Below are 17,469 nucleotides of genomic sequence, written 5' to 3'. Positions count from 1 at the left end.
TTTTTTTCTTTTTTTGGTGGCTGGACAGTATGGGGAACTGAGTACTTGACCTTGGTATTATAAGGCTGTGCTCTAACCAACTGGGCCAACCAGCCAGCCCTCAGTTCTATTTTTCTGTGAACTTTTTGAAGCACCCTAGTATCTTAAAACCCTTTTATCCTTCATTTTATACAAATATATTACAGGCTAGAGACTGATTTTTGACCCAATTTGAATCATTTAGTAAGAATATTTAATTGGTTCATGAGTATAACTCATCTGTACCTCTGTCAATGAATTTTATGCTAATTTTAATGTTTCGTTGCTGTTTTTCTTTTGCTATATTTTCTTGTCATTTTTTTTACAATTTCCTTTCCAACCCAAAATATTGGAATTTATATGTTTTGCTTTTTCTGTAACACTTATTTCAATGTCAAATTTACTTATATCATGAAGCAACTACTGTTTTTCCCCATGCAACATGTACATAAAATGAAGTTATATCCACCCCACCCCAACCAGTGATTTGGAAGTTTTCTTTTTATACTATCAGTATTTACATTATAGACAAACTTGCTACTTTTTTTCTCTAAATAAAGTAAATAAAATACATTTATAAAGTAAAATTATACTGTTTTCCAATTTTGTCAGATTAGCATTTAGAATGCCTTACTCTACTTGTCTTGTCCACAGTGACAAAGCCTTTTATTTTACTTATATTGTTTAAGAACACACATTTTTATCTACAATACTACATACTAAAAATAAAACAGTACTTATTTCCATAATATATTGAACACTGGCATGCCCTTTCACAGTTTAAAACTATATAAACTGATAACATCAAGGTCAAGGGTTCAGATCCCTGTACTGCCCAGCCACCTCCCCCAAAAAAGTATATAAACTGAAATTTTAGAGCCATCTTACAAATACATTTTTGTATATATTTTTATTACCCTATATATGACAATTTAAACTTAATGCTCCAAGGGCCGGCCTGTGGTTCACTTGGGAGAGTGTGGTGCTGATAACACCAAGGCCACGGGTTCGGATCCCTGTATAGGGTTGGCTGGTTACCTAATTGGGAGAGCGTGGTGCTGACAGCATCAGGTCAAGGGTTAAGATCCCCTTACTGGTCATCCTTTTTTTAAAAAAAACTTAATGCTCCTTAACTAGTTCTAATGCTTACCATTAATTCTTTTATACATACTCTTGACTTATTTTAGTTTATGTTCTCTGCAAATTTCTCAGGGAAGGTTCTTGGTTGACATATTTTTGAACATGTCATATTTGAGAATATGTTCCAGTTGCCTTTGTACAGAAATGATAACTTGGCAGGGTATATAATTCTTGGTTCAAAATTATTTTCCCTTAAAACTCTGTAGATATTGTTCCATTGTCTTCTGGAATTTAGAGTTGCAAGAGAAAAATCTGAGGTCAGCCTCACTTTTGCCCTTTTATAGGTAACTTGCTTTCTTTATCTGGATACTTGTAGATATTTTTCTTTATCCTTGAAATTAAAAAATGTCACCAGAATATGTCTAGGGGTTACTTTCTTTTTGTCAAATTTTAAAGGTACCCTGTGTGCTTTTTCCATTTGTAGATCCAGTTTGCTCTTCAACTCCAGAAAATTTTCTGCAATTAGTCCCTTAATTATTGTTTCAGCTCCTCTTGCTTTGTCCTCTGTTTTAGGTATTCCTATCATGCACAGATTGTATCTTCTGGGCTGGCTCTCTATGTCTCTTCTTTTTCTCCTCTTGATCTCTTTTCCCTTTTTCTCTGTTTTCTGAAAGACTTTCTCTTGTTTTGCATTTACTTCAGTAATTTGACTTTGTGGACAATCCAGCTTGTACATTTCTATGAACTCTCTCAACTCCCTGATACTTTTCAATCTCTCTGACCTTCCCTTCTTTATCACTGGATATAGGTTGTTAAGCCCCTGTGTTATATCATTCTTAAACCTTTCTATAGCTTCTATTTCCGGCATTATACCCATTTCAAGAGGAGGCATTTTCTTCATTACTTAGCTCTGTTCCTTTCTGCTGAACTGCAGTAGTATAAACTTTTCAATAGCTCTTCTGAGCAACGAGGACCAAAAACGAAGACGAAGGGAGGTCTAAAACCAGGGAACCACTTTCTGTTGGGGTCTCCCTTCTCTGTGTGAATGCTTCATCTTGGGGTTCCTTGCTGTCTTTCTTCTTCTACCCAGCCTCTAAAGTTCCGCTCTTCTCCATTTTCATCCTATCAAGTAATCACAACCATACCCATGGCGCTAAATAACATCCATTTATATGCTCCAGATTCCCATATTAATGCCTCCAACTTAGACCTGCTGAGAGCTTCAGTCATATGTATAACATGCCTTCTTGACATGGCAGCAGAGATGTTTCCCAGTAATTTCCTACATGAGCAAACATACATGTACAAAAAAGAACGTAAAAAAAAAAACCAAACAATTATTTGCATTTATTTTATGCTGAATTTATTCCCAGGCCATAAATTTTTGTTTCTTCAGTTTCTTCTGGGATATCTTTTTCTTCTGTGCAAAATCTTTTTCTGGTTTAGGAACAATTTGTCCATTTTCAGTAAGGATCACCTCAGTGTGGCAAGGGGAACTCATGTATGGGTTAATCTAACCATGAACTCTGTAAGTACGATGTACATCTTGGGTGATTTTCTCACCTGGATGTTCTCAACCACATAATCTACATATAAACCTTTACATTCAGCATTACTCTCTGCATTTTTAAGTATGTGCAACAAAAATTCAGCGCTCTTTTTGGGCCATTGACCCTGTGTGCAGCCCCACTGTTTGGCCTAAGCACACCTACCAACTCCACCACTGTAACAATGGAACAGTACACATTGCTTCTGTAAAGGGACATCTTTCAGATACTTGGTGGCTTTTTGGATATGTACACCCTTGATAACTTGGGCAGTTTCACTGGTGTTCTGGAAGTGAACATGAAGACTTGAATCTCTTGATGTGCTTGATTCTGTGGGCCTTTATGGGTGAACATTGAACCATGTTCAGACATCACCCCAGCTGCTTACGTGAAGAGCTCGAGACAGAACTACTGATCTTCACTCAGCATTCCTCCTGCTGGCCCCTAAAAGACCAGTTCCTCCTTTGGTTTTCCACATCTGAAGAAACAGCATCTACACTCAACACTATTGCTCTACCAGAAACCTAGGGGTCATTTTTTCTCTACGCAAGTCTTGACAATTTAATATCTCGAATCCACTCTTTAGAGCTACTGTTATCATCCTGGGGCTCACACTACATTCTCTCTCACGTGGTCTCTTGTAACAACTTCCAATTGATTCTCTACATAGCAGCTAGAGGACCCTTTTAGCAGATCGAATCCGGCCATGCCCCTACTTAAAACCCTTCAAAGGAATCCCATTGAATTTAGCACAAAATCCAAACTCTATGAGGCCTTTTGTGCCCTTGTCCCTGCCTCCTGTCCATCTCTCTGCCCCTGCTCTGTCCAGAGTGGAGTCTCTTTAAGCCCCAAGAACTTACCAAGCTTTTCCTACCTTGGGTGATCTCTGCCTTCAGGTCACTTCAGAGAGAATTCCCTGACAGCCCCCTTCCCCAACCACCTCCATTTTTACATCAGTTTCTCCTGTGACTTTCTCTCTCATAGAACTCAGTTCTTCCCACCACAGCGTTTGCCACAATCCGTAATTCCACATTGGATTGCGTGTTTAATGTTGATGGAGTTTGGATGCGTTGTCCCCTCCAAAACTCATGTGGAAATTTGATCTCCAATGTGGCAGTGTTGGAAAGTGAGAGTTGAGTCATGGGGGCGGATCCCTCATGAATGAATTAATGCTCTCCCTGGGGGAGGGGGTATAAATGAGTGAGTTCTTGCTCTATTTGTTCCCGGGAGAGCTCGTTGCTTAAAAAGACCCTGGCACCTTCTCTCTCTCTCTTGCTTCCTCTCACCATGTGATCTGCTTTTACCCGCCAGCTGCCTGCCACTTTCTGCCATGAGTAGAAGCAGCCTGAGGCCTGTGCCAGATGCAGCTGTCCCAGAATCGTAAGCCAAATAAACCTCTTTCCTTTATATATTACCCAGTCTCAGGTTGTTCTGCTATAGCAACACAAAACGGACTAAAACAAATGTCCCCCTCCCACCCCCATACACCGGGCTGCTTCTGGAGAGCAGCTGGGATTATTTCTCATCACTGAGCATACGGAGCCTAGCTCAGGGGCAGGCACAGGAAGGACACCCTATGAATATTTGCTGAATGAATTCACTTCTACTTTCCATCATTTCCTGCCACAGATGTATGTTCTAGCAGGAAGGTGCTTATGTGAGAATACCATCACCCAAAACAAAAAAAAAGCACAGTACTGAAAATTTAAATTTTATGAAAACCCAAAGACCTTGTTTTACAAACATATAAATTATTTTATTTACAAAGCCATGTTACAAAAAAAAAAAAAAGCAAAAAAAAAAAAAAAAAATACCATCGCTCACTGGAGAATATTTCTGGGCCTGGTGCTGAACCATGGCAGTATCAATAGATACATGTTTGTTCTTTCCTTTTAAAACTGTAAGCCATAGAATTTACTATTTACACCTACTTTAGACATTTATTCTGCTTACAATATCACAGGCATGGAATGAATTCTATCTGATAGTGCTAATACATAAAGGTGCGGGACAAAGGAGGAAAATACTTAGTGTTACAAAATATGGATCGTAGAAAAGAAACCCACTCCACAAGTGTGGCCTTTGTTTAGAATGGTTGGACATGCTTTCTTCAAAATTCTTCTGGAAAAGGTTCTAAAATCGGTAGTAGGAAAGGACAAATGAGCAGGTGCAAATTCTTGTCTGTGCAACAACAGTTATTTCATATACCCCATGACTGACCAGCTAGGTAAAACCCACAGAGTTTTGTTAAAGTGCCATGGGCTGACAGCATAACAAAATATAAGGTGTAAATAGAAAATTTCTTTTTTTCCTTTTTTAAAACAAGAGTTCACTGAGAATCAGCAATAATAGAATATGCTGTATAAACTATTCTCTACAAAGGTTGATCAGCATTATTTACAATTGGTACATTGATACAAAAGAAGGCATACAAGTTATCCAAGTCGCTTTTTTTTTTTTTTATGGCTGACAGGTCTATGCATTGCGTTATGCTTAACAACCAGAGCTTTTGAGCCTCTATGGCTGGCGACAAGTCAGGAGATCTTCAGGCAAATCCAGGTGTGTGCAGTCAAGGGGCTGGGAGGAGGGCTGGGTGGGGGGTGCAGAACTGTAGGGCCCAAAGGTTATCACCCTAATAATGCTTTATAGGCTGGTCCAGTTTAACGCCATTAAAACAAACCCAAAGAAAACCTTTTATTTGCATTCCATTTTTCAAGCTGCAAGTTTTTAATACATCATTAAAATAAAGTAAACCTGTGGTTGATTGTGAAGGAAGAAATACCGTGGGTTTTCCCTTTTTGCTCAGTTTTCCAGAAACGTCCTCACCTTGGTCACAGCCAGTCTTTCCACAATGTAAGCAGCATTCAGTGGGGAGCCTCTTTATTCCAGCTTCCAATGCAAGATGGACAGAGCTAAAATGTTCAAAAACCTACTGAGTTGCTCCTTTAGTCCCTGTTGAGACGTTATTTCTTAGAAGCAGCCACTTCATCTCTCAACCTTTGTTTTCCCTCTTTGAGTGAGTTTATAAATCAGAGGGTTATTCTGTTGCTGAGATTTTGTTTTGTTTTGCTTTTACTCCTGCAAGTTTTACAACTCAAAATAAATTATAAAAAACAACAGATGCCTAAAACCGAACAAGACAAAAATTGTGCAAAAATAACAAAGATATGTACATACTTTTCAGTCTGAAGAAATGTACAATAAAAACATAATTCAAAGAACATTTTAAAAATATAAACATTGCTTAAACTTTCCTAAGTTTCATATTGTTTCTGAAACTATTCTGGTCAGTTAGCTCTGTAATATAGTAAAACATAAATTATTACAAAATTAACACTATAAAAATTTACTTTAAGAATATCTTCTAAACTTTTTTTTCAAAGGGTCTAACCTTGTTTATAATTTCTTAAACATTTATAAGTCTTAAAATCTGCCTTAACCTTTTTTAAAAAAAGAAAAAGTAACAATTGTCCCTTCAATTTGCAGTCTCTTTTTCCTAAGACGTAAATAAACCGGCTTATAAGTGCACTTTTAACACTGTAGAAATAAAAATGAAATCATCCAAACTAATTTCCTGGTACTTAATATCAACTCCTGATTTTTAAAAAAATCTTCATTTTATATTAAAAAATTTAGGAATCCTATAAGAAACACTGTCAGTGCAATTCCATTGATGCAAATCACTCCGTTTGCCTCCCGTCTTTGCAGATTCTAATTATGTGGTGAAACTCAACAGTAGTCTGATCTTTGGGTTGGGGGAATGGGAGAGAAAAGGAAAACTTCAGGGTGGGGGGTGAGGGTTGTGCCCAGATGCGAAACTGGCATTCATTTCTGATTTAAGGATGAAGCAAAACCTCCTAGTACCTTTGCTATACATTGTATGCAAAATTACATGATTAATAGCACAGAAAACCTATTTTAGACTGTGGATTCCTTCCTGATTATGATTCCCTATTAGAGCTTATGGTATTGCTGTTTCTTTCAAAACTCCAGTGTGAATAGTTTTAAAGTTGCAGGGCTCCAGCATCTGTCTTTGCCTTTTCCAAATGGCTCTTCTTCACGGAATGGTGGCTTGTCCTTACCACTCCTTCTTAGGGGTGGCTGTCTCTGAGTCAGGGTATCTGGTCATGTAGGATGAGCTGATCTAGGGGTGTGATGATCCCATCGGGTCTCTATGGCCCAGGACACAGGGGTGAGTGAGAAATACTAGTATTTATTCTCACAAGGGGTTTGACACATAACCCTCCATGGAAGCTTCCCTCTGGAGCACCCTTCCTAGCACTAGAGGGCAGCTTGAGAACCTTCAGCAGCCGTGGTCACTGTGCCTCCTCATGGAGTGGCTTTCTGGGTTCTCACGATATTTTCCCTGGGATTCCTTCCTCTCTGGCTCCCCCAGCTTTGGGCACTTGCACACTGTGCCCTGGAAGAGATTCTGCAGAGTGTGTTCCTAACAAGCTCACACCAACATAGTCACCTGGTTCCCACCATCTTTTGAGGGATAATGTCCCCTACCCCATGCTCTGCTTCCTGCTGTCCTCCCAGGCCAGTTCCAGTCCCTGTCCCTGACCTGGTATATCCTTTCTGAGCTGGACAGTGGTTTTGGGTAAACCACATCATTACATGGCTGCTGTTCTCAGTTTTGCCCCTGGCATTTGACTCCAGCGTGGTGGGTGGTAGAAACCTGAGGACACACTCCCCACCTTCCAGCTCTCCGCTCTCAGCTGCCTGGGCACAGGCTCCTCCCCAGCACAGTCCCCCTCCCCCCAGCATGTGTCCAGAGGGGAGCTTGTGAGAGCCAGCTCCTTCTGATGGCCAGTAGGGACCTAGGGAGTGGAAGGTGGAGGGCTGGAAGGGATGTGGTGGAGGAGAACAAGAGAGGAAAAGAGCTCTGCATGTGATAAAGTTCAAGAGCTTCAGACGGTGCCAGCCAGAACTGACACTCTGCAGTGCCTGCTCTCATGGCTGGAGCAAAATGATGGTGCTGTAGCAGCATCAGGAACTAGGGGAGACACCCCAGATTTGGAAGAATTTATAAACATGGCAAATGAAAGGAAAGAGGATGGAAACAAAACACTGGTACTGTTTTCTGTAAATTTCAAATTCACATCCTTTCCCCCTTTTTTCTTCAAAACTAAAAACTGGTCAATTAAAAAAAGAAGAAAGGCCAGAGCCACAGGTAGGGCACAGGAAATAGACTCTCCCCCACAGCCCACTCCTCTCCCTCCTCCTCCCACCATGGCCTCCTGGGGTGGGATCTGGTAGCCAAGAATTGGTTTGGAAGGGGCTTCATAGTCTTGTTATGGAAGAGTCCTTATCCTGCCCGTTCTGTTTGTGTTCTTCTAGGAAAGAAAAGAAAAATTTGTTTCAAAACCATACGTTTGGGATTACCCATGAGAATCCAAGGACGAGCCTCAGTTTTCTCATGTATAATAGAAAAGATAATAGCCCACTTCTGTATATGGCAAAGGGCAGCTGGAATAAGCAAATGAAGTGATGGACATGAAGGACTCCATATATGGAAGGTAGTCACAAAGATCCTAGCTCTAGAGAAAAACCCAGGGATGAATGTAGTGGACATTCATGGGATTCTTCTCCAGGAGAGAGGACTGGAGCAATTGATGTCTTCATTTTTTTCTCTATTGGTTCACCTTTTCCTACATAACCTACAGATGACATAGTGAATTATCTAAGGAAGAAGTATAGTGCTGGGTTAAACCTAGAGGCTTTGGAGAGAGAGATTTTGGGTTCAAGTTACTCAGCCCAGTCATCTTCATCTATAACGTGAATGTAATTATCTTGACCCTCCTGGGGTTGTTAAAAGGCTTAAATGTATGTAATATCTGGAAAGGGCTTAGCACAGTTCCTGCAGGGAAAGGCCTCAATGAGTGGTAGCAATTGTCAGTATTACTACATTTGTTAAGGCTGCCTGCCAGCATGTTGGGTTCCCAGCAAGTGCGCCTGGAGCTCTGGGCACATGCAGGCCATGCTTGGTAAGGGTGAAAGTGCAGTCTCCAGGTACGCTCAGCAACCTCAGCAAGAGGCCCCGCAAACAGAGGCTGACTGCCTGAGCATAAACATGCCTACCTCCTCACACTAGCAGATGTGGGCTGCAGGTGAACAGGCACAAAGAAGGCCGCTGTGATTCAAAATGTGGGGAGACTCTCCTTGATCTGGGGATACATAAACTGTTTTCCCATAATCTTTGCGCAAACTCTATCCAAGCATTGTGGGGAAATCCCAAAGGGCAAAATGCAGACTAACACATTGGTGTCTATAAAACATACAGCACACCTAATACAACATAACACAACTATAAGAGTATATGTATATATATGTATATACGCATATGTATATACATACACACACATACTCCAATCATGTGTAAGAGGACAACCCCCGCGTCTCCTCCAGACACACACACACCCCCCGTCTCCTCCAGACACACACACACACTCTCTATTGGGGAAATCATTTATCACTGGGCTTATACATTGATAACCCACACCTCAAGTTTATAAAAACTGCTAAGTCTATCCTGAATGTCCATGAAATCGCACCCTGATTAGTAGCTACAGCTCACCAGAGGCCTTTGAGAAAGCACTGACTGATCTACGTGGTGGGCAAGGCCCTTTAGTCAGCATCCTCTTACCTCATTTTCATGATAGCCTTAAGATGTGGGTGTCAGTTTTGCTGTTTACAGATGAAAAAACTGAGACTCAGAGAAGTCATCTGCCTAAGAGCCTATAGCTGGTAATAATAACAGCTAACACTTGTGTGTTTACTATGTGCCAGACATTTTCCAGAGGTTTTATTTGAATAAACTAATTTAATCCTCACAAAAGCCATATGAAGTAGGGGCCATTATGATCCCCATGGTATAGACAAAGAAACAGAAGCACAGAGAAGTTAAGTGACTTGCCCAAGGGCACACAGCTAATAACTAGCAAGCTATTTGGGAGCCAGGTGGCCATGCTGTCAACTAGAGATGGAGTTTGAACCAGGGACTGACCCCAGTGCCCACCCTCTTTCTGTCCTATGATAATCATATGTATTTTTGTCCCCCACTTACCTGCCGGCTGTGTCCTGGGCTGGGTATGCTTGAAGGACTGGATTGTGACAAAGCTAGGCTGCTACTTTTCCCAACCTGAAAGACACCAGTGAAGCCCCCACTCAGCCACATACGCTGGCTGGGGAAAGGCCACCGACACCACGTGTCACTAGGGGAAAGGGGGAGGGCTGCGTCATAACGTGCCTCATTCCCTCACGTCGATTCGGAACTGGTGTTTCCATCTTAAATGGCAGAGAAAATGAGACTGTTTCACAGGGAGCCTCGAGAATGCTTCTCTCCTTCCCAGAGGAAAAGCAGAATAGGGGGGAACTCCTAATTCTGCTCCCCAGATGGACAGACAGCACGTTTCAGGGATGAAGATGAAGGCATCTGGTTGAAGCCTGGCCCCTCCTGGGAGCACTTAACTTGGCAGAGGCCCATCTTTGCCACAAGGGGTCACACAAGCTCAGCCACTTCTGGTCCTCAGTTCCCCTCAGTCCCAGACCTGTCTTATTTCTAGCCCACACTCCCTTGGACCAACTGCAGATAGAATGCCTGGGTTTTTTTCTGGCTCAGTTTTCCCAGCCAGGAGACACAGCACACACACTGCTGTTCCTCAGAAAAACAGCAGGACGTCGCTGCGCTTCCCCTTCAAGTGCAGGGGAGGGCAGGGCGCTGTGCCTGAGCCGGGAGCCGACGCCAGGTGCTACCCCCTGTCCCTGTCTTGTTGGCAAAGGCAGCTCTTGCCTTTGGCCTGTGAACTTGCCTTTGCATAAAGACATTTGTCTTATATTCACAGTTTTGTTTTTTGTTCAATACCTCAGTGGCAAATTCTGGCCTTACACCTACCAGATACAATTAAATGGGTCCCCAAGTTGTCCCCAAAGCATAGGTTCATTTTGGATTTCTCAGCCTCATGCTCTGCCTCTCCCCATCTCCTAGGAGAATCAACACAGATCCCAAAGGCCTTCGCCTTTACCCAGCACTTGAAATCACTGGTGGTGACCCTGGTCAAAGCCTTTTCTTAATGGCCTGGTAAGAAGCACTGAGGTATCACCTGTATTAGAGTCAGTTTTGACTAGACCCAAGGCAGCCTTAAATGTGTCAGTATTTTTGATTCCCCTCCTGATGAACGCTCTCTGGTGGAGGCTTGTCTGGGTCTTTTTACCACCAGTTTGGCTATTTCATAGTGTTTATTAAGCATTTCATATGGTCCTACCAAAGGATCCACAGAGCAACATTTTACTAATACAGAGGCTTCCCATTAATAGCAAGGAGGCTGAGAACCCAGACTCCAGAGCCAAACTGCCTGGTTTAAATCCCAGCCCTACTATTTACTTGCTTGGTGACTGTGGGTACCTTGCTTAACCTTCCTGTGCCTTGGTTTACTCATTTGTAAAATGGGGATAATAACAGGTAGTTATTAAATGAGTTAATATATGTAAAGTGCTTGGAACAGAGCCCATCACGAAAGTGTTAGCTGTTAGAACTTTACCTAAAACGAGTGAGATATCATAACCTTGTTGTTCAAGGTGTGGCCTGCAAACCAGTGCACCTATTAGAAATGCAGGCTCACAGGTCTCGCCCACCCCAGGCCGGCTGACTCAGAATCTGCATTTCCACACGACCTCCAGGTGGTTCGTGTGCACATTCAAGTCTGCGAAGTCCCGGCCCTGCCCCCTATCCTGAGACCTGGAGGTGGCACCAACCGGCAGTTTAGTCTCCAGGTAGGGCCCTGTGGGTGCTGGCCCCCTCCCCCACACCCCTGGAACTGGAGAGTCAGAATGGTGCCCAGGCTCTAGTTAGAGGACCTGCGCCTCCCCCTCCTCTCACCTTGGCCTTGGTTTGCAGCTTGTCTGGCCCTTGAATTCCAAACTTGCTGTTTTTCATGTGTTTACTTGTGATTTGTGAATCCCCCTCAGGAGGTGCTCTTCGTGAGATTTTAACAAGTGTCATAAACAGTGACAAAACATTAAAACATCTTTTAACAACTGCCTCCCATCTCTCCAAAGTTCTCATCCCTACACAGGCCTGGGCTTAGGGTGTGGCCCACTGAATTTTGTGGCTGTGAACCTCAGGCTGCTGCTACGGTCTCGGACACTCTGCCCTCAGGGATGTGGGCTCCTGGGTAGGCCTGCTGGCCCTCCTGCCCCTTCTGCCCCTTGGCTCTCAGAGACCCCAGGCCAGGCCCTCCCACCTCTGCTCTCCTGTGTGTGCCCAAATGGCACTAGAGTCTGGGGTGGGGGTAGGGGTGGGCTTTCCTAAGTAGCTTCCCCAGCTTGAAGAGAAAGGCTGGTCTTGGGGATGAGAACAGAGCTTGAAGGGAAGGCACAGCGGTTCTTTCCGGGTGGCAGCACGTTTTCCCAGCTTCCTAACCACAAACACTCTTATTTGTACAGTGGCATTGAACACTTCTTTGCCAGCTGGTGTGAGCTGCAGAATTCCTTTAGGAAGGAAGGAGTTATATTAGGAGGCGGTGGGGGGTTGAGGCAGCCTGGTAAAGTGAGCCACAGTCACCTGGGAGCCAGGACACACAGGTTACCACTCCCCGGGTGGGATCCCTGATCATCATTTAACCTGCCTGGGCCTCGGGCCCTTCCTAAGGGATCAGATCAAACTTCTTAGCAATGGAACTCTTTAATGAAATCATCCCCAGAACCTCAAGACATAAAATAGAATGGAGTGTGGAGCTCAGAATCTCTCTGTGCCTCAGTTTACTCATCTGTAAAATGGTGATAATCATACCAACCACAGTGGGGTTGTGAGGACTAAATGAGCTAATAGTTGTAAAGTCCTTAGAACACTGCCTAGTGCGTAGTGAGAGTTGCCTAAATTATTTGTTAAACTGCTCTCAAAGCAGAGAGTGAAAATGGCCTATGGGGAAAATGAAAAAAGGAGTCACGCTTGCGTTACCTGTCTGAGCCGCCTGGCTAAGCAGGGGCACTGCCCAGCTCCCCCTACCCCCCAGAGCCAATGAAGGCAGTGCCAGGAGGTCCCTTACCTGCCGAGAGGAGGTGCTGTTAACTGGATCGGGCACCGGTGCAAGAAGGCCGGGCGGGTTCTTTTTGTGAACGCTATTCATACCAGGCATTTTAGTGATTTTACAGGCTTTGCTACTAGAACTCGAGTTCTTACGCTTTTTTCCTTCTGATTTGTCAAAAGAGAGGGGCAGAGAAGACACAGCATTGTGGGAGGCCAGAGAGAGGTCCCCTGCGTGGAGCGCAAGGGAGGGCACAGAGAGGGGACAGGAGTCACTGCTGCCGCCCACCGCGCCCACCTGTCTCACTGTGTCCGCCGGGCCACCAGGCAGCGGGGTCCGTCCTGAGGGCTCCAGTTTGGCACTGAGTGGGCTCACCCCATTGTTTGAGTTGTGCACAGACAGACTGTTATAGGGAGGGGCCGCCTGATAGGAGTTCAGAGCGCAAGTGGCATTCAAGACACAGTTCTTTTTGTGGGGCCCTGGCAGTGGAGACGAGAGGGAAGTCTGCAAGGACAAGGAGGAGGAGGGGGAGGAGGAGGAGGTCGAAGGCTGTGGCTTCCTCTTTTTGTTACTCGGAGACTCGCCACTGCGGGCGGACAGGTCTTTGACTTTTGAGGATTTGCTGGTTTTGGTTTTGGATGGCTTGTGGGATGGGGAAGGGATGACAGCTGGTATCGGGGACACAGCAGATGGGGCCTTGAAGGTTGAGTCCATGATGCTGAGGGTTGCGGCCACATGAGGGAAAGCTGTGGTGTGGGACATGAGGGCGCTCGGGTCCGGCGATGTCACAAAAGCTGCGTTTGAGAGCATGGCTGATGTCATTATGTAAGAAGACGTGAGTCTCGAGCTGATGGGAGCTGAAGGAAGATACACAGCACTGGGGTTGCTGAAAGGCTGCAAAACGGATGCTGGAACAGGGGTGGAGATGTGGGCTGCTGGCGAGGGCATGGGGCTATCTGCCGCAGGAGGGATCTTCCTAAACATGAGAGAAGAGTGAAAGAGACACAGTGAGACGTTGGGTTGGCATCGCTCAGGAGGCTCAGGGCTACAGAGAACACCCCGGCAGAACCACACTATGGAGAATGAAGCCTTGAAGGATGGTAAACTCTGAAGCATGGCCCTTCCTCATGGCACCCCCCACTGCAACATCCAGCAACCTATTTTTAATCACTCGCAGGTTTTCAGATGCTTTTCTCCATGCTTGGCTACTGGAGAATGGCTGATTTTGGTGGATGAATAAAAGTCGATGTTATTGAGAATATAAATTTCCCCAGCAGTATTCCCTCTCTCTCTCTCTCTCTCTTTTGGCAGTGGTGAAGGTGGTTTTTAATGAGAAGTGGTCGGTCCTGGTTTGAAGTAAGAAACGTGAAGACAGGGCTTGGCTACCTGGACACGTGGGCCAGAGAGTCCCCCTGCAGCCTCTGCCCAGGGACGCGCAGGGCTTCCCACCCTACTCCTGGCTGGAGGCAGCCTGGGAAACAGCCCTCTCCTCACAGGTGGCTCCCTCCTGCACTTGCTGTCTGCAGCCTCTGGAGTGCTCTGTAGAGAGGCATTTCCATGTTAGCTCATGATTGCTGGCTCCTGGTGGCCCAGCCATGGAGGGTCAGAGGCTTGGGAAATGATGATGTCAAAGTGCCCATTCCCAGGACTGATTTTATTTTTTTTCCCTATTCACCCCACCCTACCTTGGCTCTCTCTCAGAGAAGCTATAACAGGGTTGTGGCTGCCCTTCAGCTGGTCTTTCTGTCCCTGTGATAGAAAAAGGTGAGAGTGTGGGGACCCTCATGTGTCTAGAGAAGGGGATCAGTAATTTCTAGTTCATTCTGAAGATAAATGCAGTATATGGGCAGGAGGAATACAGGTGGGGCAGGGGAAAGTCACTATTTCCTTCTTCGGTCTTCCTGGAACTTGGGCAGTACCTAAGAACAAACTCCCCAGAGCCAAGGCCAGCAACAGGCAGCGGGTCACCCTGGGGGCCTCTCTGCAAACTCTGTCTTTTGACTTGTGCTGGAAACAGCTCCCATTTCCAGTCTGCTGCCTGGGTCAATACTGCACCCACCCCTGGGACAGGGAGGAGGGCCAGTGGCCATGGGGTCGCCATTTGTTCCTGACTTTGCAGGAAAGGATACTGACCTCAAGAACCAAGTGAATGTTTTCAAGCTGGTTCTTTCCTTTTTCTCACCTTGCTCCCCAGCCCCGTTTCCCCGGGAAATCATTTTCAGTGTAGCTGGGACAGCAATTAGGAACTAGCTTTCCTTCTCTGAAAGCTGCATTTGAAGGTGGGCAGGCCTGGGGCCTGTACCCCAATAGGCTTGACACATGGCGTGATACAGGGACTCACACAGTCCCTTCCCTTCTCTGGAGGCCACCCTGCCAAGCTGCAGCATCAGGATCAGGTGCCAGAGAACTCTGGAAAGAGGCCCCGCTAAAAAGCAAATGCCTCTCCTAGCATTGCTCTCTCTGAAGATCCCGCTTTCTGCCTGCACTTTGGTGGAGCCTGTGGCTTCCATCTTTAGGGTGGAATCCAGAGGAATCCTTGGATACAGAAGCACAGTGTCCTTAAAAATGTTATACCAAGGAGATCAAATATAAGAAAAATGTTGCCAAACCCACAGCAGCCATGATGGCATTTGAGAATTTACTTTCTCTCAAGTCTAAAGAATGTAAAAGATCCTGTCAGCACTAAACACAGTGCTCCAAAACCTTGTTGCAATGAATGAATGAGTGAATGAAAGGATGGATGAATGGGTAGGTGGGTGGGTGAGCAGGTGATTGTCAGCAGCAACATAACCGCACTGTCAGGGACTACGCATGCTGGGTGAGGGCTCCTGTGTAATGAGACTGGGGAGGTCTGCACACATCCTTAGAACTGTCTGGCACTGCACAACCCCTTCCTAACAGGGCTAGGGACCATTCCTAGCAGGGCTAGGGACACTCCATTGAGTGTGAGGCATTGGCAGACTTTCCTGCTGTCTTTGATGCCTGGCTGTGGTGCTAGAGGCATCCCACTCAATATTCCTTGACTCTAGTGTCCTTACCAGCTAAAGTATAGGTAGAAACACATATGGGCAGAGGTTTGGTGGTTACTTGTAATAAAAAGTTACTTACAAATATCAGATGGCTCATTTAGAGAGGGCCCCAGCAGTTCATCTTGAATGGGATCTACTTTTAATGTCCCAATTAATAATTTTCCCATTAAATAGTATAAATTTATGCATCAACTTGTGCTGACAAGCAGAGTTGAAGTCCTCAGTCTTACTTGGCTGACACTCAGGATTGAGATGGGGCTATTTTCTGGCACACTTTCTATCCTTCCCTTTGTCTCCTCACTAATCATAAGCAGATAGCAGGGGAAGGAGGGGCAGGGGAGAAGCAGGGGGAGGGGCATGTGGCAGCTCACTGTCTCCGGGAGCCCCTCCCCCCATGCTAAACAGTTTGTGTTTTTCTAGGTGGCAAATGGCAGTGGACATCAGCTTTGCTGGGCTGTGCCCCAGTGTAAGCTCTGCACACTGGCCTAGGGAAGTCCCGTACAAAAGCCCATAGATGCGAATAAATTACTGACAGTGCCCATCCTCCCGAGCCAGCTGGCGTGGAAATCCAGATGCTGACCTGGCTGAAAGAGAATACTGTGTTGGCGTCTCCTGATGCAGAGTTAAATGCTTGTTAAAGAAAAAAGAGTCTTGGCCGTTCCTTTTCTTCCTAATGTCTTCCACGCCCCCATCGGCTGCCATCCCTCCAGGTTCGGGCCCGTCGGGGCCTGGGGTTTGGGCAGCGAGGTTGAGAGGGCAGCGGGGTGCTACGCTCTCCAGAGTTGACACCCAGGCAGCCCCAATGTTGCTCAGGGACAGCAGATTGGTTAGGCAAGTCCTGAACAGGGGGGAGGGACCTGATGCCCTGTGGCTTGGGCTTCTGTGCCTGAGGAGGAAAGGAATATGGAGCTTGAGCTGACAGGACACCAGGGAGTGAAATACAGATCAACACATTCCTTCCACGTGTCCGGGATTTACCCTTCCACAACCCGGGAGAGCACAGAGCTGCAAGAATCACCAGGGCTGGCTGCCATCTTGGGGGAACAAATGCAGAAAGATAAATCACCAAATAACCAAGAATGCGGTAACCCCACAGGCAGCGCCAATTTGTTGCTGTTTTGAACGGGCACAAGTAGATATCGAGGGTGCCCTTTAGACACACTGGGCAGTTGCTTTAATGGGAAGAAACGATAAGCTTCTCTTGTGGCCCTTTCCTACTTTTTATTCAATGTCGACATTTAGTCCTATGTCCACTGTGAGAGCTCAGTGCACACTCAACAGGGCCCACATCTCACTCAGGTCTGAAGCTCTTTGGGCATCACAGTGAATGGTGCTGAGGCACCAGAGCTGCCTAGGACAGAGGAGGGGACCTGGGAGAGGGGCAAGTTTTGATCTCTGTCTCCTCCATTTCTCAGGAATGTCTTCTTTGCCTCTTCTGGGCCTCACTGGGTGGGGGGCGGGGGTCTCAGCCGTTGGCCTTCCTGGATGATTGGGGCCCAGACTTACACGCTCCACGATTCTAATGGATTGTGATATCTTGAGAGCTCACCTTTGTACGAGTGGGGATGGGGATACACAGTGGGCTGGCCTTACACTGGCAAGTGGCGATAAGGTAGCTCCTGATGTGCTTTGAGAGAGTCAAGGCCTGCTATTCCTTTACAAGAGCATTCTCCCAAATCAAGGTTTCCTCCCTCCTGATGAATCCCCTATTAAAATGTAAGTACACTGGGAGGTGCTGGAGAATAAAGGGACTTTAGAGAAATGGAA

The 17,469-nt window shown here is 45.6% G+C and overlaps 1 protein-coding gene and 1 pseudogene across 1 annotated transcript in view; both read right to left on the bottom strand.

Moving 5' to 3' along the window:
• Nucleotides 1-2,461: 2,461 nt before the first annotated feature.
• LOC134380912 (large ribosomal subunit protein uL22-like) lies at nucleotides 2,462-3,006 on the bottom strand (annotated as a pseudogene).
• A 4,684-nt stretch (nucleotides 3,007-7,690) lies between these two features.
• The window catches only part of ATXN7L1 (ataxin 7 like 1), a 222,277-nt gene continuing 212,498 nt past the window's right edge, over nucleotides 7,691-17,469 (bottom strand). The window contains exons 10-12 of the mRNA XM_063099843.1: nucleotides 12,695-13,649; nucleotides 9,715-9,789; nucleotides 7,691-7,984 (exon numbers count right to left, since the gene is read on the bottom strand). Of these exons, the coding sequence (XP_062955913.1) occupies nucleotides 7,943-7,984; nucleotides 9,715-9,789; nucleotides 12,695-13,649 (1,072 nt within the window). The 3' untranslated portion in view covers nucleotides 7,691-7,942. The remainder of the gene's footprint in view (nucleotides 7,985-9,714; nucleotides 9,790-12,694; nucleotides 13,650-17,469) is intronic.

Source organism: Cynocephalus volans, chromosome 6 (assembly GCF_027409185.1).
Source record: "Cynocephalus volans isolate mCynVol1 chromosome 6, mCynVol1.pri, whole genome shotgun sequence".
Lineage (NCBI taxonomy): Eukaryota > Metazoa > Chordata > Mammalia > Dermoptera > Cynocephalidae > Cynocephalus > Cynocephalus volans.
The sequence above is the reverse complement of the archived record's forward strand: the minus strand, read 5'-3'. Positions and strand labels throughout refer to the sequence as shown.